Consider the following 27,099-nt stretch of genomic DNA (forward strand, 5'->3'; position numbering starts at 1 on the left):
AAGTATTAATGCTTTTGTAACTTTGTTGATCATTTTTCTTGTTAGTATAAGGATATGAAAGAGAATATAGTATGATTAATGTATTTGAGTTAACCCCTGTCAACTACCAAAATGGAATAGTCTACATAGCTCATGTTGGCCTGTTAATTGGTTCTTTTGATGTCATTAATTGTCAGAATTTTTTTCTTTACTCACAACTACGGAAAACACTAGAAGGACTTTATGTCTCTCCTTGAAGAGGGGAAAGTGGCAATAGGCTAATTGCGACACATTGTAATTTTAGGAGAGAATGAAACAATGTTGAACTTCCTTACTTGTGACTAGGATTTTATTGGGAGATAAGTAGTAGCTAAAGGATAGTTAAATATATTTTAGGTGATCATGGCATTTTTAGGAAGCAAAACATTTTTTATTTTTAACCTTTGTTCTCTAAATGTCAAATACTTTTGACAGAATATGATACATTTGTTATGAACCGGCTTCAGAAGAAATTTTTTTAGATGACTTGAAATAAGAAATAACAGTATGTTTATGAGGATTTAAGCCTATTAAAACCAGATGTACAAGCTTTACTTTTTATGATATAAAGCACCATGCAAGATACATTTTTGTGTAATTGCTAAATGGCACTTCTTAAACCTTTTACTGGTATCAGTTATATTTTAGTGCATACACTCAATTCTAAAATTTCATATGATCTGGATGTAGGAACGATACAGTAAGTCATGGAACCTTTCCAGCTAGTCAGGGTTATACATGTAATTCTACAGGATCCCTGGAATCATACAAGGCTTTACATGTCACGCACCTTAGTTCTGTAGAAGGATTTGCTATATGTTCCGATATATCCATGAATAGACTCTAGTTCATCTGTGTATAAAATTCAATTGTTTGTTAATTTTCCTGATGGTTCCATCACACTTGGGGCGGGCCTCCAGTGCTTCAGGCCGGGTCAGTGCCTGGGAATAGACCGGCGACATGTGCAGGAATTGGGCTGGGGTTCGAGAAAAAGACCGCGGCACTGTCATCCCCACGCCGGTCTATTGATGTAAAAATCTTAAAGTGATGAACCTGCTAGTACATTTGATTTACCATCTACCTTCATGAAACCACCAGGCTACCCTACACATTCAATGGTGTGCTGATCCCAACATTATTGACCAACTTTAATCCAATTTGTACGGTCAAGAAAAAGGAACACTAAGTGAAAACATTGTTAGTTTGCATATTTGGGCATTAAAAAAAATGTCCTTTGCTTAGGAATCTAATTTTGTAAGTGAGACTGGAGAATGGCTCTGTAAGCATGATCTCTGTCAGACATGGTGCATGCATATTGTACATTTTATGGATGCCACCATCTAATGCTACATTCTGTGAGAGGAGATGTTGCCAAAACATAGTCTAAACAAGAAATAGTGAAGGAAGAAGGACTATTGTGGTGGGCCCAGCATATTATACAAAAAGCAACTTTATTAGATGATCATAAAGTGCAGAGTACATAGAAAGTGCAATTATTCCATAAGTGTGCAATAGAGGTGTGAATGGGTTATTAAAAAAGCTAGGGTGCTGTCGGGTAAGGTGACCCTGTTATACCCTACCTATACTAGTTGAGGGACCGCTGGATAAGGCGTCCCCTCCGCCAGATGGCTTCTGGCCCTGCACTGGTTCGTCATGTAGAGGTATGTAGGCTGTCAAGGAAGTATATATGTCAGATCGATGGCTTTAGTAAAATAGGCACCGATCGGTTGTGTAGTAAGGGGAGTTAGGAGACTAGGATGGTGTCTCAGGTCAGTACACGGCAATAATGACTCATAACATTCGTATATGCTATCGTGTGTGCTTTCTACAATTCCTATGATATTAGGAGTGTGTAGCAAGTTTCCACTTCTTCCAGTTACTCCGACGCGTTTCCCCTCGGTGGTGTACAGAGGTTCATCAGGGAGGTATCATGGAAGTATTATGGTTTCGGTGGTCTGGAGGACCATCTATGTTGAATAGAGAAGAGGAAAGGAGGGGGGAGTTATAGTGTGCTCAATAATGGGGCACCTCTCACAAGCAAACTATGGTTGATGGTAGAAGTATACCTTAGTGTGGAAATGGTCTTGGAAGCAGTTGGTGTTCCATAGAGAATGTTGATCGGTCCTGATGTAGGTCTGGAAATGATAGGCAAATGTAATGACTGTGGGTAGCTGGAAATGATAGGCAAATGTAATGACTGTGGGTAGCTGGAAATGATAGGCAAATGTAATGACTGTGGGTAGCTGGATGTTATGCAGATGCTAATATCCGGTGGTTACTTACTATTAGAGTGTAGTGTAGATAATCTGATGATCAGGTGCAGCCTTTAGTCTGTGTTAACAGAGGTCCCAGGATAGCTCCTAATGATAAGCTCTTTCCTATATATGTGGTTGTTCAGAGAATCTGTTGCAGATAAATGACAACCTGATAAGTGCATATTCCACAGATCATTGTGCTGGCCAAGTAACTGATTACTCACCATATGGTGATATGTAGTTGATGAACAATTAGCCTTAGGTCACAAATGTGGCGTTGTCATGCCCGCGATGTAAGGCACGGCAGCAAGGTTAAGACCTTGCTGTGTCTGAACTCCAACTAATAAAATAAGGAATTTTCTCTCTTCTTTGTAATGGGTTGGGCCATGGCAAAGGGATGCATCAGGTAATGGGTATTGGCATGCTCCCATGTTTCAGTCATAAATCATCTATTTATATAGTAGTTGTTTTCTTTCTTTCTTTTTTTACTATGCTAACTCTACATTTTCCATCATGAATTCATTATATCTTCCGTGTCAGTAGTGCTATAAATAACTTTTGTAGATACATTTAATAAATACAGTGGATTAGGGCTCAGAACCACTGTTTTACCTTTTAAGCATTCCTTTGAGTCTTTAGATTAGTCATAATCCAGCATTTTCTTTGACCTTCTATTGATTTGGTTAAAAAAAAAAAATTGTGAAGCAGCCGCTCTTCTTTCTCACATCCAATTTTGTGGTGTCTTTAGGCACTGCAGAGCTGAATGGTCTTTTCTCTAAATCCCTTAAAACTTCTGAAGTTGGCTACAAAAGGCAAGTGCCTGGTATTCAAATTCAGTGCTATTTTTTATTGCTTATTAATGAAAGTTTCCATCTTTCCCTCTTGTTCTCCTTTGCTCAATTTCCTTAGCTCTTAGAGGACTGTTTGCATTAACACCTCTAACTTTTTTTTTTCTAAAGAGCATTACTCCTTCCAACACAAATTGAGTTATAAGCAGAAATCGATAGAGGACTCATTACCTGCTCCAATATTATGTTCCATTCTAAAACCAAGCCAGAAAAATCACCACACATAGTTTGCCTTGTTAATCCACTAAATAGGTAATGAATTGGACTGCGGGCTGCAAGCGGATTGATGAACCGGATCTAACTTGGCTTGCCCAAGTTGGGAATTGCTGAGCCAACCAGGTCATTGTAGAGCAAGCCATGAAAATGCTTTTACTCAAGGTCAAAATAAATGGTTCTTTAGAGAACTTCGGCGTTTTGCTGTATCGTTATAAGTCTTATAAAGACAATCCCTTTCCATACTGTATGTCCTAAAAGGACACATAGAAGTCACACCTAGGCCCCCTTTACTTTGTGCGAGATGAGTTTACCTTTCTCTAACGCTCCCTTGGACTGGCTACTGTATGGCCATATACTGAAAGTGATTATTGGGGGCCAGAAAAGCAAGACCCATGGTGATCAGCACATCCCTAGTATAATTATTTTTTTATGCCATGTGGTGAGCAAAGTAAAAAGCTCTAATAAAGACTCCTGCTCTCCTAAAGTGGTATTCTGCTCAAGCTAAACCTTTGATATGCTTTCTTGGGGAGAACATGAACAGCAAATTCTTACCTTTTTGTGCTCCCCTGGGTCCTCTTATGTCATCTTTAGGTCCTAGCGCAGAAAGGTAAGAATGGACTGTTTATGTTCTCCCTAAGGGCTGCCCGCGGCATAGTAAAAGTTTAGTTTGAGCAGAATAGCCCTTTAAGTGGCATTATCCCATTACGCATAATGCAGAAAATAGCATTCAAAATGTGACGCTAGACCGTAATGTTGGTCAGATTGTAGATTGTTAGCACAAAAAGTAGTTTGTGGGTAGTGCTGACTTTAATTATTTTCCACTTTTTATGAATTTAAACATTGACATCTCCCAGAAAAAGAGCAATTCCGCAATAGTTTGCACTTTTTTTTGGCATTCACCCTGCAATGTAAGTGTATTTATTATATTGTTAAAGTTGTTACGATTGTGACAAAACCAATTTTTTTTTTTTTAGTTTTACAAAAACTAATACAGATTATAGACATGGCTACCCTGGGAGCTTTGCTTCCAACTGCCATGGGAACAATTGGCACACAGTGGGGGTGACAGGATGAAACTCCCTTTCGATATCCTTTACATGCTGTGCCATTGCTGCTGGTAGCCCAGCATGTAATCAGTTAACAGAATTTACTGGCAGTAGCTCCAGGGTCCCAGTTGTGTATTACAGCTCCTCCCTCTGTAATTTACTTTGCCTTGGTTAATAGAGTCAGGGGCATATAGAGAGTTAACTGTGGGAACAGACTCCTCACTGCCCCTGGTAGTTGCAGCTGTGTCCTGACCATGTATTACAGCTGGGATCCTGCTTCTCTAGTAGCACAGAGTGACAGAGGAAGATCCCTCTGTCATTCTCTTTACAAGGCGAAGTCTCCATTGATCGTGGCATGTAAAGCGTAAAACTTCTAGGAATGTACTCAATACTGTCAGTTGCAGCAGGGTCCTTGCTGTTTGTCACAGATGATCTTCAGCTGATTGATCGTGGGGGATATGGTGTGGGAATCTTTTTTAAATAATGATCACTCCCACCTGATTATTTAGGGTCACCCAATTAGTAAAATCCATTCTGACCACAAATTCTCTTTAAGGTTATGATCATAATTTTTTTGGGGGGACAATATTGGCTGTTGTTTTCAGTTAAATCGGTGGACATTCTTGTCATTAAAAAATGTTGCATTGAAGCCAATGCAAATAACGGTGATTGTTTACACAATGTATTGAACAACGGCCGTTGTTTGATATGGACGGGGCAATAATTGACATGTCAATTATTTCTGCCTGTTCTACATTGATTTCATTGCAACTGTTAATGCAACAACAACCGTTGTTTGACACACACACTACACTGGCCTTTGTCTTTAAGTGCCAAACAACAGCTGTTGTGCATTGTGTTCTAAAAGTATATTTTCATCAGACTTTTTTTATGTACAAACTAAATACATTTACAGAGGTAAATATATAAAGATTTTGGGGTGTTCTATATATAACATTGGTTATTTTTCTTTCATTATCCTGCGAAGAACCAAGTCCGTATTTTTTTTTCCTTTTTTAACATGGTTGCTGAAAATAGAAGGCAATTAAGAAAGGGATGAGAACAAATACATGACAAATGTTTTTCCTACTATTACAGGCTTCTCTTCTTATTCCAGCGGTTAACCTCTGGTCAAGACATTCAACCAGAATATTCAAAAATAGTGACATCTTTAGCTGAATGGAGCCTTTTACAGGGAAATATAAAGCGTAATTAAAAAATAATAATTTCTGAAATGTAAGAGTACTTAAGTGTCAGCCGTGCTGTTTCCATAGCTTTTTGGTAGGGTTTAGCCAATACACCCTTACCGAAAAATGGGATATATTTAGACTAGGGCAGGACATCTTTATGGTGTTCACTTAGTGGTAAAATTGACAGATTCACAGCAATTTACAGTATATGACTTTTATTTTATTTTACTACTTTAAAAAAATGTCAACTTAAAAAAAAAATCGTGTTTAAATTCTGATCCTAATAATGCTTTTATTTTTGTTTTTTAAGGGGTTTATGTTTTCCCCCTTAATCTGTACACAAACCACATTTGCGTATGTGCGACATTATTAATCGCTTTTTATTCAGTTTTGTTCTAGATGTGAAATGGCAGTTTTTTTCACTAGCACTGTTTACAGCGCAAGATCAAGAATTTGATAATTTAAAGCGACTCTGTACCCACAATCTTTCCCCCCAAAACCACTTGTACCTTCGGATAGCTGCTTTTAATCCAAGATCTATCCTGGGGTCTGTTCGGCAGGGGATGCAGTTATTGTCATAAAAACAACTTTTAATCCGACAGTGCTGTGTCTAACGGCCGGGGCTTACATTTGTATTTGCATTAGGCTGGCACACCCTCTCCTTCCCTTCTCCCCACCCTCCTCATCATTATTAGGAATGATCCAGGAACATTTACTGCTGTTTGAGCTTTGCACAAATGTATTAACGATCCAGCCCATGTGCCGGTCTGCGACAGGTGGGGAATAGGAAGCAATCTGCCTGGAGTATTCCTAATGATGAGGAGGGTGGGGAGGAAGGACAGAGAGGTTGTGCCAGCCTAATGCATATACAAATGTAAGCCCCGGCCGTTAGACATAGCACTGCCGGATTAAAAGTAGTTTTTATGACAATAACTGCATCCCCTGCCGAACGAACCCCAGGACAGATCTTGGATTAAAAGCAGCTATCTGAAGGTACAAGTGGTTTGGGGGGGGGGGGGGTCAGATTGTGGGTACAGAGTCGCTTTAATAGTTTGGGTGATTCTGCATGCGGCAATACCAAATATGTTTATTTTTTGTTTAGATTTTTTTTTATTGGAAAAGGGAGGTGATTTAAACTTTTAAAATGGTATGGAATATTTTATATATTATTTCTTTTTTTTGCATCTATTTGTAGTCTTGCTGGAAGACTTCTATAAGCAATACCATGTTTGTTCTTAGAGATCAATGCAGTACATAAGTACTGCATTGATCAATCTTTTGTTGACTTGATTGCTACAGGCTATTGCTGCAGACTATAGCAAACCCAGAGCCAGGACAATTCTGAGACACAGAAGAAGTCCTGGGCGGTAAGTATAACAGATTGGCCTGGAACCACCAGGAAGACATTTACAAGCCAGTTTTCACATTGGCACCTAAATGGTTAATTAGCTGGCATAGCCGATCTGGCAATGCTGGCTAAGAGCTGTGGTCCCTGGCTGCTATCAGCTGGCATGGTACAGAAAGGGCTCAGCTTTCATTGGCTTAGACAAGAGCTGAGCTGCAGTAACCCTGTACAGTAACTACACAACACACAGATATGTCTGGTTTTTGCCCTGTTTCACTGTGTATGGTGGCACCACGGCTCTTGCACACAATTGGGGTGGTTCTAAATGTCGACATCTTACCAATCTAATATAGATCATTCATCCTGAGAGTAGTTCATCAGTGCATTTTGCCCAGAAAACCCCTTTATAGGGTACATTAAAATATACAGGATCCGCAGCAGATTTTAAGTTGCAGTCTTGTTTTTTAATAATTTAGTTACATTGACATTTGCGCCAGATTCTGTATGTGTGAATGTACCCGTAATGGAAACCATCTAGTGAATAACTTGAAACTCCATGGTCCCAGTGTCAACTCTTGAACAAACCAGTCAGCTACAATATCATGTACAATTTATGGTACAGGTGTGCTTTTTATGTCACAGAGGGGCCCCCATAGACACCAGGGCCTGAGTGTGACCCTTGGCCTCTCACTGCTCTAGTTATATACTGATATATACAGATATACTGTATAGTAATTACCTTTATTCTGTTCACAAATATGTATCCAGCTGCAGCTCATAAAATGGATATATACAGTAGTCAGTTCAGAGATAAATAGATAAATCTCAATTGAGGAACATTTCAGCCATTCTTTAACTGTGGCTAAACAGTTGAACTGTCCTGGCACTAACTCAGCATGGTGCTCTTTTTAAAGATGAGATGCTTCATGAGTGTTGGTTACTTCACAGAAGAGCAATGTCTTGTTCTTTAGCCTCCAGGGTGCACGGCACGTCAAGCATGCAACTCTTAAGTAGATCACATTTCATATTCTTTCTTGGTAAAAAGGACAGAACTTTATTTTTTTTCTTTCTGAGAAATCGTGCAGGGAAGAACTGTGAACACAATTTTAAGTTGTTAAAATTGTCAATATGAAATTCTAAGCTAAATGGTTAATGACATTTTAACAATCACTAGTTGTCTCTCTCATACAAAGTATCATTGTTTTTCAGAACACCGGTGAATTAAAGAGGACTGTTTGGGCTTTGCTTTGTACAGAATTTTCCACCTATGTTTCATAGCAATGTGCCCTTCAATCCTTTACTAGACAAATGTTTATACTAATAGCCTTTACCTTTACTGCACAGCCATCCTATTTTTTTTAGTTCAAACCACACTCATAAAATAGACAGCAAAAGAACAATAATCAATCGTCAGGCCTCCTAGGCAGCTGCTCAATGTGTTTTAACAGCTTACCAATAGCAATGAGGCTAGAGCTACACAGCGACTTTCATCTGGGGATGCAAAAATTGCTCACACATAAAAATTGTCACACATAATGTTAGTGAATGGTGTTGTGTTGCGAGAAAGAGGCATCTGTGATGGATTTCGGGTCAGATGTGCCTGCAACTTCCTTGTGACTTCTCTATTTTGTTAACAACCAGATCACAACTGTAAAAGAAAAGTCACACATAGAAACATAGAAAATGTTCGGAAGAAAAAGACCACTGGGTCCATCTAGTCTGCCCTGTTAGTATTTCCCTTTTTATTATCTTAGGATAGATATATGTATATCCCAGGAATGTTTACATTCAGTTATTGTAGATTTACCTACAGTACCACATCTGCTGGACGTTTTCTCCAAGCAACCACTACTCTTTCAGTAAAGTAGTATTTTCTTATGTTGTTTCTGACCTTTTCCCCAACTAAGATTGCGTCCCCTTGTTCTTTTGTTGCATTTTTTTTTTGCTTCCACATCTTGAACCTTATTTAGTCCTGTAACATACTTATAGGTTTCAGTTATGGTCCCCCTTTCCCTTCTATGCTCCAGACTATACAGATTTAGATCCTTAAGTCTTTTCATATATGTTTTAAGCTTCAGATGATTCACAATTTTTGTAGTCCGTCTTTGGACCCATTCTATATTTATCAATATTTTTATGTAGATGATGTCTCCATAACTGGACACAGTATTCCAGATGTGGTGTCACTTGAGCTCTATACAGCGGGATCACAATCTCCCTGTTCCTACTGGTTATACCTCTACCTATTCAGCCCAGCATACAATTAGATTTCCTTACCGCTTGGTTACATTGGTGAATGATTTTAAATCAGAAATCACTTCCCCTAAATCCTTCTCTTCTGAAGTCTTTGCCGGCAAAACATTTTGGTTGCACAACCTAGATGTGACAAAGTCATCATGTAATCCTGGAGTTGACCATGCTGGATCATCTTGCTTCTGTGGACACTGATATGGTCACCATCCATATCACCAAAGATCTTTTCAGATTGTGAATTTGATATACAATATGGAGAACTTCTGTTTTTATTGGTGAACTCCCATTTCTTTCAATTATTTCACCAATCAAAACCAAAAGTGTGTGTTTTTCAATCTCCTGATCTGCTGCAAGCTTTATTGTCTCCTCTCCCCCTTCCCGCTTGATTGACACCTGGAAGTCCCAAGCAGGGTCATGTATGGGAGGGGGGGGAGTAAAAACTCTATGTACTATATAATAAAATCATTTTTCTATGTTATGGAAGCACAGACAAATATATGAAAGGTACAATGTGTCTGATCTCACAACATCTAACAGTGTCAGCAGTTTGGAACGTGAATCGCAGCTGTGAATCGCAAACTTGTCTCCTGCACTTGAAATGCTGCTCTTTTCCTCCCATTGCTGACAGTTCATTGTCTAGGTTAGGCTCTGGCTCGTCTCTAAAAGTAGTCATCTGGCTGATATATAACCTAGACCATGAGTTGTCCACAGTGGGGGTGGGGTGTGTTCATATCAGGAGAAGGAGGCAAATTTGTTAAAATATAACTTGACAAGCAACAAGTTTAACTATGTTGGTTGAGATGGGAATACCCCTTTAAACCTACTTTCATTCACCTATTCAGAAGCTTATTGTAAATTGCTTTGCAAGCTGTTGCTGAAAAACCAAAAGGTTGTGGGGTTAAACGTCAGCTGATTCAACTGGGAAGAATCAGAGCACATATGATTTCTGCACAGGACAAAATACGAAAATAAAACCAGCATGCCAATAAAAACACATTGTGATGCTTCAAATACCACTTGGATTAGTGCACAGATTGGCAAGGGAAGTGCGTTTCCCTTCAAACCCTAGTTTTATGTTTTTTTTAAGCTTTTAAGGAAATCTTTGAAAAATGCATGTGTCTCCATGAAAATATGTGAACGAGGAATGGACCTTTCAGTTTTTGACAAATCATCGCTAAACTTTTTAGCCCAATTAAACTAAACAGTTACTTAACAATAAAGTTGTACTTCTATATGAGTTTAAACTTATGTTTTGTTAATTTTTTTTTTTTTAATTATGATTATTACTATACCAATATTACTACTCATTTATGTATTAGATGGAGTCATTGTACTGAATGTACAATAGCTATGTCTATTCTATGTACAATAGTGAAATGTAGAGATGTAAAGCCCCTGGGACCAAAGTGTAACCCTGTATGATTATGTAAAATACTGACATCTCTATGTAATAGAGAGGGTTTGGGGTCCTCTACTGCACTAGGGCCTGTATGTGATTTCCTTATATAATACCCTAGTTTCTAGTTCTTTAATATACCTTTTTGTGTTTAACAAACATTTAGTCATTATAGATTTGAGGCTGAGATTTAAAGTAAACCTCCATCTTTAAAAAATTGTTACTTAGAAGAAAACCGCTTTATGACCAAATCAATAAAAAGGTTATGTGGGAAATCAAATTCCCAATGGCTGTCTCCCTGAGAATACAGAGCAGAGTATACATGCCTGGCCAGCACTCCATACAACTTATGGTGTGTTTACACAGAGATTTATCTGACAGATTTTTGAAGCCAAAGCCAGGAATGGATTCGAAAAGAGAAATTTCAGTCTTTCCTTCAGGACCTGTTCTCTGTTTATAGTCTGTTCCTGGCATTGGCTTCACAAATCTGTCAGATAAATCTCTGTGTAAACACACCATTATCCTCCCTGCAGCTGTGTGGGTGGGGAAGGAAAATGATGGAGGTTTTACCATTCTTGTGATTGGTGGGTCCCAATAGAGATGAGGATTTTGCAGAATGTTTGGGTTTGCAGGAACCCGAACGATCAGCATTTGAATCCGGCTGCCTGAAAACCATGGATACAGTCATAGGCTATGTTCACACATAATATTTCCATCAGTCTTTTGGTCAGTCTTTAGTCCTTTTCCATGCCACATTATTTGCATATAATTAATTAATTCAATATGCACTGTAATCTTAAATATGTATCGTGAGCAAAAGCACCAATTAAGGCACCATTGTAAAGACAGTGTCTGCTTAATGTCATAGCATGCTATTTAGCCAAAACCATGCATTTTATAATATACTTGTAAACAATAAATCATTAATTTTGTGCGGTTGGAGCCAGTCTGGTTCTCGTCAGATGGTGAGTGCCTGGCTATGATTTCCTCGTCCTCTCACGAGAGGACTGGCTTTGTGTTGAATGCTAGCGGCAGCTCTGGGCATAGGGAGGAAGGCCTTGCTGCCTAAATAAACATAAACTGCTACAATTAGGAATAATTAGACCACTTAATAATTTCCAACTAAATAAAAATACACATATGCTCCATTAAGGTTATAAAGCTCTCATCAACTTAATTTTCCTATAATTACAAGAAACTTTTCACTGAAGTACATAAGTAAAATGTAGTAGAACTGTGTGAATTGAGGAAGACCTCAAATTTTGTATATGGACATATGGATATAAAAATTGTGTGTTTCTGTGTGTGTTTATAAAGTTATAAAGAGCACTATGTATGAAAAAAGGTGATGGTCAGGAAGAATCTGATAGAGATCCTGCATTTTCTTTGCTTTTGCTGTGTTAATGAAGCTGGAAAGGACCAGGTTGCTAGAAAATAGAAGGTTTTCTCTCCATCTATTAGGAAAATCCAGGCTGTACATGTTAGGCTGTCCAATTATCCTTGAGGCTATGTTCACACTGCGTATGATTCCGTCCGTAGATCGTACGCCGCCGTACATGTGCGGCTGAAACTACGGGCGTGGGAAAAATAGACATGTGGCCGGATGCGTACGAACCGCGGACATACGCCCGTAGTACAGTTATGCTTCCCTAGCTTGTTTCGAAGCGATCTGAGGCAGGTCATTTACTTGGAAATCTTCGCCCAGCCCGTAAACCACACAGAACCTTTCGGATCGAAAAATCAAGTTCAATTTGGCTGAAATAAGTACTTCGTACGGGACCGCATGGAAATCCACGGCCATGAGTTTCAACATTTCCGTCCTCAAACAATGGTCTTGTTCATTTTTCACTGCACCGTATACAGTGGACGATCTGTGCTTGTCACAAATTCCTCCTCTGATGAGAACCCCAGTTATCAGCTGTAAACGGTGGGGAAACTTGACAGTATGTCTTCAATGTCTCTCTAAAAAAAACATTGGGAAAATGAGAAATTAAACAAAGCCTATTCATAACATTGTGTTGTCGTGTAAAGGTGCCCATACACCTTTAATACCTCTTGGATGAATGTTTGTTTGGCTAACATAAATCGCACCCAATCCCCACATGCACATTCAGCTTGGCGAAATGTGTTCTGAATGGGCGGGGGAGGGGGGAGATAATCCACTGCCAGACAGTTCTGCTTGAGGCTTATCTCCCCAAAAACAAAAAATGGTCTGGAGGCCTCTATATGCATTAGATGGTATTCAGATTCCACCAAAAACGGCGGGTTCTATTCCCTTTGTATTAACTGATTTTTGTTAGAGGTCCCTTCTGCCCGGTATAATCCTTTTTATATATTGGCAAAACTGACTGAAATAAAACTACGTATAGAGGAAGAGTAAGAGTAGATAGGAATATGAAAAGTTTAGGACTATGAAGGCCGTAGAAGGATGCGGAGGGCATCAGTCAGGAAATGTAATACATGTAAACACTAAGGGCTATATTGTATATGCTGGTGTTATGGTGTATTCCTATTCATTTTATTAGTATAAATATTTGATATGATGAAAATTATTAAAGAGATATTTTAAAATGGCAGGTTCAGAAAACTTGCAGAGCCTAAAGAGGGAGGAGGGGGGGAGAATTTATTTCAAGTAACAACTTACATACTCTTGTGCCCGCGGTGAGCGATGGGAGTGGTGGCCTCACTGGGCTGTAGGATCTCCAGGAAGTCCAGGTCACGACCCAGCATGGACTGGCCGCTGATGGGACTCCACTCCAGTCACTGATTGGCTGAGCGGTCAGTCCACCAGCCGGGACATCATCATTCTGTGGAAAATGACTTCCGGCAAAGGTCCTGCGGCCGCTCCCACCACTTACCGCGAGGATGGGGAGAGGTAAGTTGTTACTTGAAATCATATTCCCCTCCCCCTGCAGGATGCCGGCTTTTAGAAAATGCTGGACTTTAATATAGATTTCACTAATTCGGTTAAGGAAATATGATTTTTAAACTGGACAACACATGTAACAAGGCACTAAAGGTGTGATTAAGGCCTTATTCTGTGTGCTGGTCGTATATAACACAAACCGAACACTTATCTCTAATGAAACTTGCTGCACCATAAATCATGATGATGCAGTGATTTCCCAACTCGACAGAGCTTTCCACTACTGAACTGTCACAGCTTTGTCAGTTCAGTAGTGTAGTGCCGTGGCCGTCTGGGAGCTCAGTGTATCATAATGATTTATGAAGCAGACAATGTTGTGTGAGAGGGGTCTCTAAACCAGGAGACAGTGATCATATGAGCTCAGTCCCCCTGAAAATATTACAATTGTATGCACATACTCTTAATACTTACAAGGTGAAATAGTAAAGTAAATGTTTATGATCATAGTCCATGTGAGGTTAAAAAATGGCATCAATGTCGACGGGAACAACATATTCCCTAAAATCTGCCCCCTCATTGCTCACACCCTTTCTATACACTAGCTTAGTGGAGGGGAGTTGCACTAGAGATCCTATTGCACCATGGCAAGATGCACGACTGTTTCATTACGCTGATATAGTGGATCCCTTTACTAGGAAGGTCCTTCCTTTCTCCACTCTTAGAGAGCGTAGGCACCTTCCTTTGAGGGCAGCCCATTTTCATGAGTCAATCTCTTACATAGCCTTGGAAATTACGAATCATAGATCCTTCCCTAAGCCTACGCCCTTTGAACAGCTCTGTAAGAGCAGTCCCTCTACAAAAGGGCTGATAACTTCTATATATTCCTTACTTAATTCACCACCTACCAATACTGAGGTGAAACATCCCTATATGAGTAAATGGGAAGCCTACCTGCATAGACCTATCTCCAAGAAATTATGGGAAATTATATGGTCCCAGGCATCTAAGTCGTCCACCTGTGTTTCCTATAGAGAAAACCAATATAAACTCCTCTTTCATTGGTATCACACCCCCGACCTTCTCCACAAAATATACCCTGCTACCCTCTCGACTTGTTGGAGGTGCCTTACGAGAATAGGGATTTTACCCCACATTTTCTGGGATTGCTCTGCCCTGCAGCCCTACTGGAAGGGTATTCAAGGTCTTATAGCGGTAGTGATTGGGAAACTTCTTCCTCTGGATCCCTTACACTATCTCTTTAATGTACCGCCCAAAGGTATGCTAAATACTGGAAGCAACAGAATATACCTACGGCTGTGGAACTGTTTAACCGCATTCAAGAGATTAGGCGTATGGAGTATATGTCGGCGCAGCAGGAAAACCAAATAGAGATCTTTAACAAAATTTGGACAGACTGGGATTCATATTGCGATACCTCCCGTACTGCTTAGTCTCTCCTTGTTCAGTACGTTCGGAGATTTTCCCCTTATACGATACTTCACTGTTCTGGCTCCAGGTCCTTCCCTTCTGTGACTCTTGTCTGTTTTTTGTCTTGTCTTTGTTTGTCTTGGGTTTCCCCCCGTTGCCTGTTTTCATTGTAATCTATAGGTCCAGTTTTGGGTTAAGAGTCCTTCTGCCATTTTGTTAGTAAGGCTCTACCTTACCTCCAGATGGATAATCTGTTAAGTGTTCAGCTTCCACTGACTTGAGGGTTCCTTCGGGGTCTCCCAATGCCCGGTGGGTATGCAATATTAAGGGCCCCGCTGTCAGTATTAACCTTGCTGGACCTTTTTTCAGCTATATTTTGAGATGTTTCTGTTAGAGATTGGCTACTGTTGGCCAAAAGTGCTATGTTATTTTTGTATCTTTTGTTATAAAAACTGAAAATAAACAATTATTTTAAAAAAAAAGGGCATCAAAAAGTACACCAGACATATAGGACATATTCCAGGGACTCAAGCAGTTATTTTAATAACTTTTCCCATGAATTTCTTTTGCATTTCTTTAGTGTTCAACATAATAATTGTGGTCAATGATAATGGCAAATAGAATACTAATTTGAATCTAATTACAAGTATGCAATACTTATTATTGTTGTTTTCTTTTTATCACAGACTTCCAGAATTACCCGTTCTGACAATGACAAAGACAATGGATGGGATGCCTGGGGGAGCTGGAGTGACTGTTCAAGAACTTGTGGTGGAGGAGCATCATACTCATTGAGAAGATGTTTGAATGGCCGGTTAGTAAGAATTTTCAGTATCATGGGACTTAGTTCTTGCATTTTCTCTAATGACATGACCTTACTTATTAACCAGTTATCATTGTGTATACAGTAGCCGAGGGTGCAGGCAGCATGTTATTGCATTTAAATATTGTTTACATGTTTTATGTTTTTTTTAATTTGCTCTGTCTTGTCTTTAAAAATGTGCGAGTGTCTTGATTAGGGTAAAAAAAATATCTTTTAATCTGCAGCAGTCAAGTCAATGAAGCGTGGCCTAGAGTGTCTGTGCCCTAGGCCTGCAATGCCTCTCCTCTTTTCCTCCCCACCCTCTATGCCCCAGGGATTTCTCCTATTATTACTTGTCTACCCACTATGGAGCGTGCGTCTGGAGCCGTGCACTGACATTGTGTGCACTGACAGGTTTTCTGCGTCCTCTATTCTCCAAATAGCAGCCGCAGAAAACTTACATCTCAGTTTCTTGCGGCACAGCTAGGGATCCCGGCTAGAGTGTATGCTATGTGTATACACTCCGGCTGGGATTCCTCTGAAGGCAGCACTACGTAAGTCCTGTAGTAATCATGGCCGTTGTTACAATGGCCTTGAATATTACGAAACTTACATAGTGTGAACATAGCCTAAAAGATTATTTTTTACCCTAGGACACTTTAAAAGAGATGAATGGGAAGGACTTATTCTCATCAGTACCTGCAGTTTGGGGGTGGGTTGTATCGCTTTAAGTAACCTAACCCATATTATTGACTTGTATGGTAACCTATTGACACATTGCTAATCATTGACTGGCAAGGGTAGTGTGATAGAATGTCACCAACAGAAATGTAGCTACACCATGCTTCTTCTCTTTGAAACTTTGGGACTGCATCAAAGTATTTTTTCCTGCATTTCTAACTTTTCCTCAATTACTGTATTATTGTAGTAATATCCCAGCATAGTTTATGGTTATCTCTTGTCAGATGTGGTGTTATCAGCAATATGATGTATCAAAGAAATTGTGAAATGATTGAATCAAATAGTTTGTGCAACATGTATTATAAGAAAAAAAAATCTAATGTATTGAGTTCTAAGTGGGGTAATGCCTACCCTGCTTATTCTTGACTCTCATTTCTTATCCTTTGGATTGATAAAAGTCAGAAAACAACTAAACAGACTTTATTCCTAAAAACAAACACAGTTAATCCCACAAACAATACCTTGAGCGAATTTATCAGTTCCTGGTGTACACCACGAAATGCCTGTAGATTTTTTTCTATGGCATATGCCAGCTGTAAGCCCCGCTCACCTGATGGGTTGGCAGGAGAGGCACGGCAAGATGCAGAGGAGGTTTGGATTCCCCACAGTTCAATAATTTTTCCTTATCGTGAGAATTTGTATTGTAAATTGGTATACCTCTGAAAGGAAGCCTGTCACACTGGGGACTAGGGAAAAAAGCACCATATGCTTTTTGTCCCAGTCACCAGTGTGACAGGTTCCCTTTAAAGTAATATATAATGGTTTAGGTATTTCAAATTAGCAGCTCTCCACAGGATAGTTGGTAACTACCTAATCGGTGGGGTCCATTGACCCCAAAGTGACCCAATGAGACTTTTGAAGAAAGTTGAGCACTGTAGTCATCTACAGTCATGGCCAAAAGTTTTAAGAATGATACAAATATTAATTTTTACAAAGTCTACTGCTTCAGTTTTTAAAATGGCAATTAGCATATACTCCAAAATGTTATAAAGAGTGGTCAGCTTAACAGCAATTACTTGCAAAGTCAATATTTGCCTAGAAAATGAACTTTATGCCCCAAAACACATTTCAACATCATTGCAGCCTTGCCTTAAAAGAACCAACTAACATTAACACAGGTGTGGGTGTTAATGAGGACAGGGCTGGAGATCAATCTGTCATGATTAAGTAAGAATGACACCACTGGACACTTTAAAAGGAGGCTGGTGCTTGGCATCATTGTTTCTCTTCTGTTAACCTTGGTTATCTCTAAAGAAACACGTGCAGTCATCATTGCACTGCACAAAAATGGCCTAACAGGGAAGAGTATCGCAGCTAGAAAGATTGCACCTCAGTCAACAATCTATCGCATCATCAAGAACTTCAAAGAGAGAGGTTCCATTGTTGCCAAAAAGGCTCCAGGGCACCCAAGAAAGACCAGCAAGCATCAAGACCATCTCTTAAAAGTATTTCAGCTGCGGGATTGGGCTACCAGCAGTGCAGAGCTTGCTCAGGAATGGCAGCAGGTAGGTGTGAGTGCATCTGCATGCACTGTGAGGCGGAGACTCTTGGAGCAAGGCCTGGTCTCAAGGAGGGCAGCAAAGAAGCCACTTCTCTCCAGAAAAAATATCAGGGACAGACTGATATTCTGCAAAAGGTACAGGGAGTGGACAGCTGAGGACTGGGGTAAGGTCATTTTCTCTGATGAATCCCCTTTCCGATTGTTTGGGACATCTGGAAAACAGCTTATTTGGAGAAGACAAGGTGAGCGCTACCACCAGTCTTGTCTCATGCCAACTGTAAAGCATCCTGAAACCATTCATGTGTGCGGTTGCTTCTCAGCCAAGGGAATCGACTCTCTCACAGTCTTGCCTAAAAACACAGCCATGAATAAAGAATGGTACCAAAATGCCTTTTCCAGCATGATGGAGCACCTTGCCATAAAGCAAAGGTGATAACTAAATGGCTCAGGGAACAAAACATAGAGATCTTGGGTCCATGGCCTGGAAACTCCCCAGAAACTCCCCACTAAGAACTTGTGATCAAACATCAAGAGACGTGTGGACAATCAAAAACCAACAAATTCTGACAAAAAGCAAGCATTGATTGTGCAAGAATGGACTACTGTCAGTCAGGATTTGGTCCAGAAGTTGATTGAGAGCATGCCAGGGAGAATTGCAGAGGTCCTGAAGAAGGGTCAACACTGCAAATATTGACTTGCTGTCACTATAAGCTTTTGTTACTCATAATATGATTGCAATTATATTTCTGTATGTGATGAAAACATCTGACAAACACACATAAAAACCAGAGGGCAGCAGATCACGTGAAAATATAATATTTGTGTCATTCTCAAAACTTTTGGCCACGACTGTATGTTTGGCAGGCCAATGGAGAATCAATGGAATGGCAGTCGAGCATTCGCATTGCTGTCCCATTTAACTGGAGGACACGAAAAACCAAGCTCTTCTGTCTTATAGTCAATGGTTCAGAATATAGATATAAATATATGTGTTTGTGTGTATACAGCTTGTGATTATTCTCCTAACCCTGGGCCCCCTCACCAAATTGCCCTGCTGTCACCAACAAGTTTCTCAATATCTCATAACCCCTTTACCTCACACCCATTGGCCCAACACTTACAGTATCCCTCTAATGTCCTTCTTTTAGGTGCTTGCTGGAACACATGCTCTGGATACAAACCATCCAACATACATGAACTCTTTATTAGGCACCACCTATCTTTCATAGATCCAACACAATTGTTGCTGCCTCACAACACCTCAGCCTGTGCTCCCCCTCATCTGCACCTCTCACAATAGTCTCCTAATAGTCTGTAAGCTGATGCATGCGAGCAGGGCCCTCACTCCTCATGTATGGATAATTATGTAGATCTCTGTAATGTCTATTTTTTGTCTATGTATGTACCCCCAGAATTGTAAAGTGCTGCGGAATCTGTTGGTGCTATATAAATAAAAATTATTATTATTATTATCATACTTCTCTCATACCAAGATTTCTCCAATGCTTCTTCAATGCTAGTTCCTCAACACATCCATCTCTTACCCACCAATAAGGCTTACAAAAGCAATGTGAAAACCCATCTTTTTAGGAAAGCCTACAGTCTGCTCTGTGAATGACTGCTTTCTTCCCTAAGTGTAGCTTCAAACAGCTTCAAAATTGCACCATCAAATCTGCTGCAGATCTGCTGATTATCCTGTACGTTTGAATGCACCCTAAAGGGGTTTTCTGGGCAGAACTGACTGATGAGCTATCCACGGGATAAGTCATCAGACACAGATCAGCAGAGTACCGACACCAAGCAGCCCATTGATCAGGGGCTCTGACCCCACATTACCGGAGGCCCGATCCTGGTTTACGGACCGTAAAATGGCCATTAATTACTTTGGGGTGGGCCACACATCCATTTTGCGCCCCCAATCCTTTTCACGAAGAAGTAGGACCAGCATCGGTTCTTTTGCAGTCTGGCCTCCTTACACTTTATGCCCTTCAGAAGTTTACTGTACATGATTTTGGGTGACATATCCATGTGATGGCCACAATCCCAGCCTGTGCATTAAAGGAGAAGTCCAGCGAAATTTTTTATTAAAGTATTGTATTGCCTTTCAAAAGTTATACAAAGCCCTAATATACACTTATTTCGGGAAATGCTTATAAAGTGCTTTTTTCCTGCACTTACTACTGCATCAAGGCTTCACTTCCTGGATAATATGGTGATGTCACGACCCGACTCCCTGAGCTGTGCGGGCTGTGGCTGCTGGAGAGGACTTCTCATTTAAGGTCTCGCCCAAGGCAGTGTGGACGAGGACTTACAGTTCTGTTCAGTATTTTATTACAAGTGCAATACATTTTATTTCAGTGGTTAGTTTAGGGTCACACTTGTTATTTTTATTTATTGCTTTTAGTTTTACAACTGGTTCATCCTATAGATAGAGTATTGACAAGCTGAAAACAGAAGCAATATACATTTTATTTTATTCCGTGCCTGCAGACTGCTTCCCACCCTCTAAGTCCCATCAGTTGGTACAGTTGTACAGCTAACGTTTGTGTGGGGTGCAGAACTGAAGCATGCAGGCTGTGCAGATTACTGCTGAAAGGTCCATCCATCATGTTAGAGTTCACACTTCAAATCAACATTACAAAACACCCTGTGGCAAGTTTGAATTATGAACTGCAAATTCGCATTTTAAATTGTCCCTCAAATGTGATCCCGAAAGAGCAAATAACAGATGTTCCCTCTAGAAGTAATCTGGTGACATAGTCCCTTTCATTTAACAGTACAATCTTTATCATCTGTTAGTTGTCTTACATGAAATTGTAATAACCATTAAATTGATTAATACTGATCTGATAGGACAGTGTGTTGTCATCATTTTCTGACTTCCCCCACATTGTATTTCAGGAGCTGTGAAGGCCGAAACATTCGCTACAGAACATGCAGTAATAATGTAAGTCTCAATGCCATTATTAATTTCCTTTCTTTCATTGTTTCCAAGCTCAGAGCTCTAAACTTGGTGCAAGTCCCTGTCTCTGTTTTCCTATATTCCTTCCTTTCCTTCACTTAAATTAATCGACAGCCCGGGGCTTTGTACTCACACTTCCCGATAATGTCTCTCCTCTGCTGAGTCTTCCTGCCAAGCACTGATTCACAATGTGTGTCAAGAGGAAGTTGCACTTCAGAGAGGATTTAGGAATCCCAATGTTTTATCTAAAAGAAGCCAATATTTAGACATTTATTGTCTACAAAGAAGGCATTGTTTTGTTCATTAAAGAAGAAGGATTTCCTTGAAACTTTTCTAGGACAGTATATATGACTCTGTTTATTAAAGTTATGTTAAATTGGTTAACTCTGAGCGTATAAGAGGGGAAGCTTCCTTTTAGTTCTCTTCCTATAACACAACACTGGCCTCCTGTGGTCAGAATCTGCATGAAGTACCATGTGTCTAGAAGGAAGCAGGTGCAAAAGAAAGCAATACAAGAATTAACTCATGTCAGTAATAAGTGAATACTACTACTACTATTACTACTACTACCAATAACAATAAATTGCCTTTGAATAGCTAATAGACATCACAGTTTCATCACAATATATAAAATGAATTGTTGGGAGCCAACTTTTGTAATGAAAGTATCCATCACTCAATGTTCACTTATCTACTTTTCACCTGCCTTCCAATCATGACTATAACTAGCCATGAGGGCAACAATGAGGGAGCATGTGGGGGGTGACTTTTCTTTATCATTTATTGTCATCATGGGGCCATCTAATTTAGGGGAACTACACAGGGGGCCATCTACTTTAGGCAGGCTGCATAGGGATCCATCTACTTTGAGGAAGTTGCACAGGGGGCCATCCACTATAGGAGGACTTACACAGGAGGCCATCTACTATAGAGGGGCTACACAGGGGACCATCTACTATATAGGGGGTGTACAGGAGGCACAATCTGCTTTGCAGGGGGAACAAGATGGGGGACATTATTTGAAGGATTTTCATTCCAGTGGCATCGGGGTGAAAGGGGTAGGGCCTAGGCCTGCAATGCCTTTCTTTGCTTCCTCCTTATCCCTTTGCATTTAAATAACACCCCAGGGCTTGAGCATGCCCCCTTTCACTGTACAAATCTTGTGTATGTGCCATTGTTAGGGAGGTGGCGCAGGACAGCCCGGGATCAAAGGTTCACCACTGCCTGCATCAATATGGTTCATCTATTTGTCTCTGACTTCCATTGGGAAATTCTCTGGCACAAGCTGTTTTACAGATATATTCTTGGAAAAAAATCGGGAAAATAGATAAAAACTTATTTTAAAAATCTAATTCTTATTGTTAACTTAGATTGCACCAGAGCTGACGATGACTTCAGTGTATCTTTACACTTTCTAGTTTAAATGTCCTTTTATGTGACCCAACATGCCGTAATGCACAAGCTGGGTCATCTCCAGGTTTTTGCGGGCCCTCGGGCGACAGAATCTCAGAGGGCCCCTCATCCATCCACACACCACGCACTATCACTTGAGACACCACATACACAAATACACATTATTGACACACACACACTGACTGACTAACTGACACTAACTCACTGACGCAGACAGTGACTGACACTGACACTGATTGACACACTCAGATACAGACACACAGCACATACAGCTAAGTCTTCTCCCTCTTCCTCTCCGTCAGGCTGCACTCCACACTGTAAGGTTGAGGACCTTTGATCAGGTCCTACACCCTTTTCTCTCTTTGTGCAGGTCCTGTTCTGTTTCCTGTGTCTTCTAATGTTGTCCTGTGTCACCCTGCACTACAGTGAGCGGGCTGAACGTTAGAACACCAAGCCCCTCTCCCTCTCTGGGACCCTGGAGCCATTGTGGGCACCCGGCACTTGCCCGGGTAAGCCCCGTGCTGACGCCGGCCTTGCATGCAAGCATCGACCTCTGTGATCACCACTCATTTGTATGCCTTCACAGGGCACAATGATTCATGTGGCCCTTTCAGTGCATTGTGGTAGGCTGCACATTGCCCGTCTACATGTGCGGCTACAAAAATGCATTGAATGGATTGCGAAAAATGTCCAAGTAGCTGACAAACAAGCATTTTCTCATTCACCAGTGGCTTGCTAGACATTTTACATGGGCCAATTGTTGGCTAATTTGGCCAATAATTAGCCCATTAAAAAGGGCTTGTATTAGTTGGCTTCTTGTTTCATGGAGGTGACACTTAGGGCCGTATTAAACGTCCCAATATCCTGGATAAACCAGCGCTGATCTGCTACAAAGCCTATACATGGCTCAATTATTGTGCGGCAAGGGCTGTATATGTATTGTTAACAATGTCCATGCAGCCATTGCTTCAAAGGTGAAAAATAATAAAGATGTTCTTACTACTACATCTGAATATTTTATCCTATTATTTATGTTGGCCACGGGCCCTTTGTGTTATATCCATGTGTGGTACAACTTACTCTTTTTCCTACTTTATGCACCATTGAAGCAACATGGATTTTCTTCATTTTTTGTTCATGATTACCTGTGAATGAAAATGTTAGACAAGAGCGATCAGCCAATGATCAGTTCCTGATTTAGCAGGTAATTGTTCCGTGTAATAAGGCCCTTTCAATGAAACTATGGTAATTTTCCGACAAGCCATGCTCCTTTGTTGAGCAAGGTACAAAGATGCTAAAAAGAACATATAAATGTGTAAATCACCAGATTTTGGGTGTACATAGATTATTGGTTGCCCCTACTGTTTCTAGAAGACTATATGTCAGACAACCTGTGCCTAGTGGTACACAATACAGCAACCCACATCCATGTACAGGATCCTGGTTCAGTCTTTGTGCCTGAGGCCTATAGATGCAGCTCCTCTTCCTTTATTTCTAAGGAAAAATGAACCCAGGATGTAGAAGTCAGTTGCCACAGCCCCACAGCGAACGCAGAAACTTGCATGATTTTAGCAGTTGTCCACATAGGACAGGTGTAGAATAGAGATGAGCGAACCTCAAGCATGCTTGAGTTCATCTGAACCCGATCGTTCGGCATTTGATAAGCAGGGGCTGCTGAAGTTGGATAAAGCCCTAAGGCTATGTGAAAAACATGGATATAGTCATTGGCTGTATCCATGTTTTCCAGACAACCTTAGAGCTTTATCCAACTTCAGCTGCCCCCGCTAATCAAATACCGAACGCTCGGGTTCGGATGGACTCGAGCATGCTCGAGGTTCACTCATCTCTAGTGTAGAACAAAGTTTATGGTGCGCTGACCAGAATCCATGTCTTTATGATAATATGACAATTAATCAATTAAGTTACCCTAAGGGTGCTATTACACGGGCCTATGGGGGCCCGATAATACCTGTAAATGAGAGCCGATCGTTTACTGGGCCTATTTTATGGCCCGATAATCGTTTAACAAGGGCTGCAGGGACATCATTACCGATGTCCTTGCAGCCCTTGTTTAAACTGTATACATTACCTGTCCAGGTGGCAGGGCTCCTCTTCCTCTGTGCTTCTCCCCGGGCCAGCACGCTCGACGTTTATAGGTCAGAACCTATATCAACGATCAGCTGATGACAAAGATCATCGGCTGATCGTTGTCTTTATTACACAGAACGATAATCGGACGCATGGGGCCAATTTGGACGATTATTGCTCCATGTAATAGTACCCTAAGCCTTAGCATAGTAATATTGGATACAGATAGCAATAGAAGTGGCAGAGGATACTGTTTCTGGCAGTCCCGATGTATAAGGGGCCCAAAAGATCAATTTGCCACATAAAAAGACAGCTGTACTATAAATAGTATGTGTAAGGAGGGTTGGTTTACAAAGCCACACAAAGAGTTCTGAGCTTATATGTTTCCAACCTGTCTGATCTTAACCAGCTGACCTGAATAGTCATGAAGCCTATGAGAACATATTTGTTGTATAATAAATCCCAGTTTCCTTTACATGCCGCATAGCCCTGTATTCTTTGTTATGTCCCGTCTGTTGAAAGTTTACATAAAACAACCCCTCCACAAATGGAAACAAGGCTCCACCAGACATGATACTGCATACAGCTTAAGATATGGGAACGACCGCGCATGGCCCCACATAACACAAATGGATTTCTAATCAGAAAACTAGAATTATTTTACGGGGAAATTGGTTTCATGTGTCTTTTGCTTTGGTCAAGTGTTTCATGGTAAGCAGCCAGAATCGAGTTTACATTGATGGAGTTCAGTCAGGATGTATTGTGCATACATATTTCTCAGATGTGTAATATATACAATAATTATGCCATTGTTTATTATTAGAACTGTACAACCCATCCATTCAATACAAAGACATTTACCATGACACATGCATTAATGGAGAGCTTAGAAGTGTCTAGAGCAGGGGTGTCATACTGGCAGATTGTGCTGCTCCAGCAATAGCTTAAAAACAAATGGGCTCATTTCTTACTAGCTTTCACCCAGTATTTTGTGTTAAACATTTTGGTGGGTGAAATGTTTGTATAAAAGGAGTGACTTTTTTTTACCTGTTGCCACTTTTGACAAGTTGGAGGGTTTGACAAGGAGAGGTTTGGACCATTACATTTCAGACATATTTAAACATAAAATAGCACAAATTACACCCTAAGGCTATGTTCACACAACGTTATTTTTGAGTAAAGAACGGACGTTAATTGCAATGGAATCACCGTCTGTTTCATACTTCAGGGGTGGCAGGTGTTCAAACATTGTTATTTTAACGCCCGTTCTTTCTGGATGTTGTCCACTGAACCGCGTCTGGAAATAATAACTGTCACACAATGTAAAGTCGGCCGGTGGCCGTACTTTACATTGAAGTGAATGGTTAATTGATTTGTGGGTACAACCAACGGTGCCCGCAAGTGAATCGTAAATAAAGAACGTTCCTGCAGCAAACAGACGTTATTGTCATAAAAATAAATTTTGTGAAAATAGCCTTAAAGTGGAATAATTTTTCCATATTTCTGACGCCATTAGGAATATCAATAGTATTGCACATTTATGTTTCATCAGTATCGGTATAATGCTTACCTACAGTACCAAACCCTCTTTAATGTCCCATGGCTTTATTGTGGATATGGGCCCCAAGTCTAAGGTCTACCAATCAGAATATAATGCATCATTAGATAGGTATGGCCTTACCAGCACAGTGGACCCTGTAGCCCAAAATATGAGGGTAGGGTTTGAAATCCTCCAAAATTGGAAATAATACAAGTGCTTTATAATGGCTTTGTTGTTCAATTATTTTACAGTACAGTGAGGATTAAAGGGGTTGTCCAGTGAAAACTTCTTTCTTTCAAATAGATTTGTAATTTACTTCTATTTAAAAATCTCAAATCTTTCCACACTTATTAGCTATTATACATCCTGCAGGAAGTGTTGTTTTATTTACCTTCAGACACAGTGCTCTCTGCTGACATCTCTGGCCGAGACAGGAACTGTCCAGAGCAGGAGCAAATCCCAATAGAAAACCTCTTCTGCTCAGGACAGTTCCTGTCTCAGCCAGAGATGGCAGCAGAGAGCACTGTGTCAGACTGAAAAGAAAAGAAAACTTCCTACATATAAGTATGGGAAGACTTGAGATTTTGAAATAGAAGTAAATTACAAATCTTTATAACTTACTGACACCAGTTAATTTAAAATATTTTTTTTTTCCGCTGGAGAACCCCTTTAAGCTAAGTAAAAACTTACACTGATCACGATAGTGTAACTATATAATGCCAGGAGGCCACTAAAATTACCTGCTACAAGTGAAGCAAAGATCAGTCCATTCTGATTCTCACTTACAACAATAATAAAGACTATTTAATCCAGATGTTAGCACATTTATTAAATAGTCAGAGCGCTCAGCCTTATTGCACAATGTCTCACTCTGGTCCTGTTTTGAGATGCTAACCTTACTGAAAGGCCAATGTCATACAGATTTCTAAACCCAGGGCGTTCTGCTGATGTACATTCTGCTCATGTTTATACTTGGCATTTCTCTTCATTTATTTAAAGGGTAGGCCCCTGGTTTTCTACCACTCTCCTTGGAATCACTAATAGAATCTGAGATCACATCTGCTCTCAAAGTAATAAACTGTACTGTTTTCTGGGACAGCTTTATATACGCATAGATATTGTCTTACTGATCAACTTGGTACTAGCAACCATTCACATGAAATAAATGGAATCAATAATAATAATGCGTAG

General features: G+C 40.2%; 1 protein-coding gene across 1 annotated transcript in view; it reads left to right on the top strand.

The window, feature by feature from the left end:
- Positions 1-27,099, top strand: part of ADAMTSL3 (ADAMTS like 3) — a 367,623-nt gene that overhangs the window by 186,645 nt on the left and 153,879 nt on the right. Inside the window, exons 4-5 of the mRNA XM_069983695.1 lie at positions 15,548-15,675; positions 20,807-20,852. Of these exons, the coding sequence (XP_069839796.1) occupies positions 15,548-15,675; positions 20,807-20,852 (174 nt within the window). The remainder of the gene's footprint in view (positions 1-15,547; positions 15,676-20,806; positions 20,853-27,099) is intronic.

The sequence above is a fragment of the Dendropsophus ebraccatus genome, chromosome 1 (assembly GCF_027789765.1).
Source record: "Dendropsophus ebraccatus isolate aDenEbr1 chromosome 1, aDenEbr1.pat, whole genome shotgun sequence".
Classification (NCBI taxonomy): Eukaryota; Metazoa; Chordata; class Amphibia; order Anura; family Hylidae; genus Dendropsophus; species Dendropsophus ebraccatus.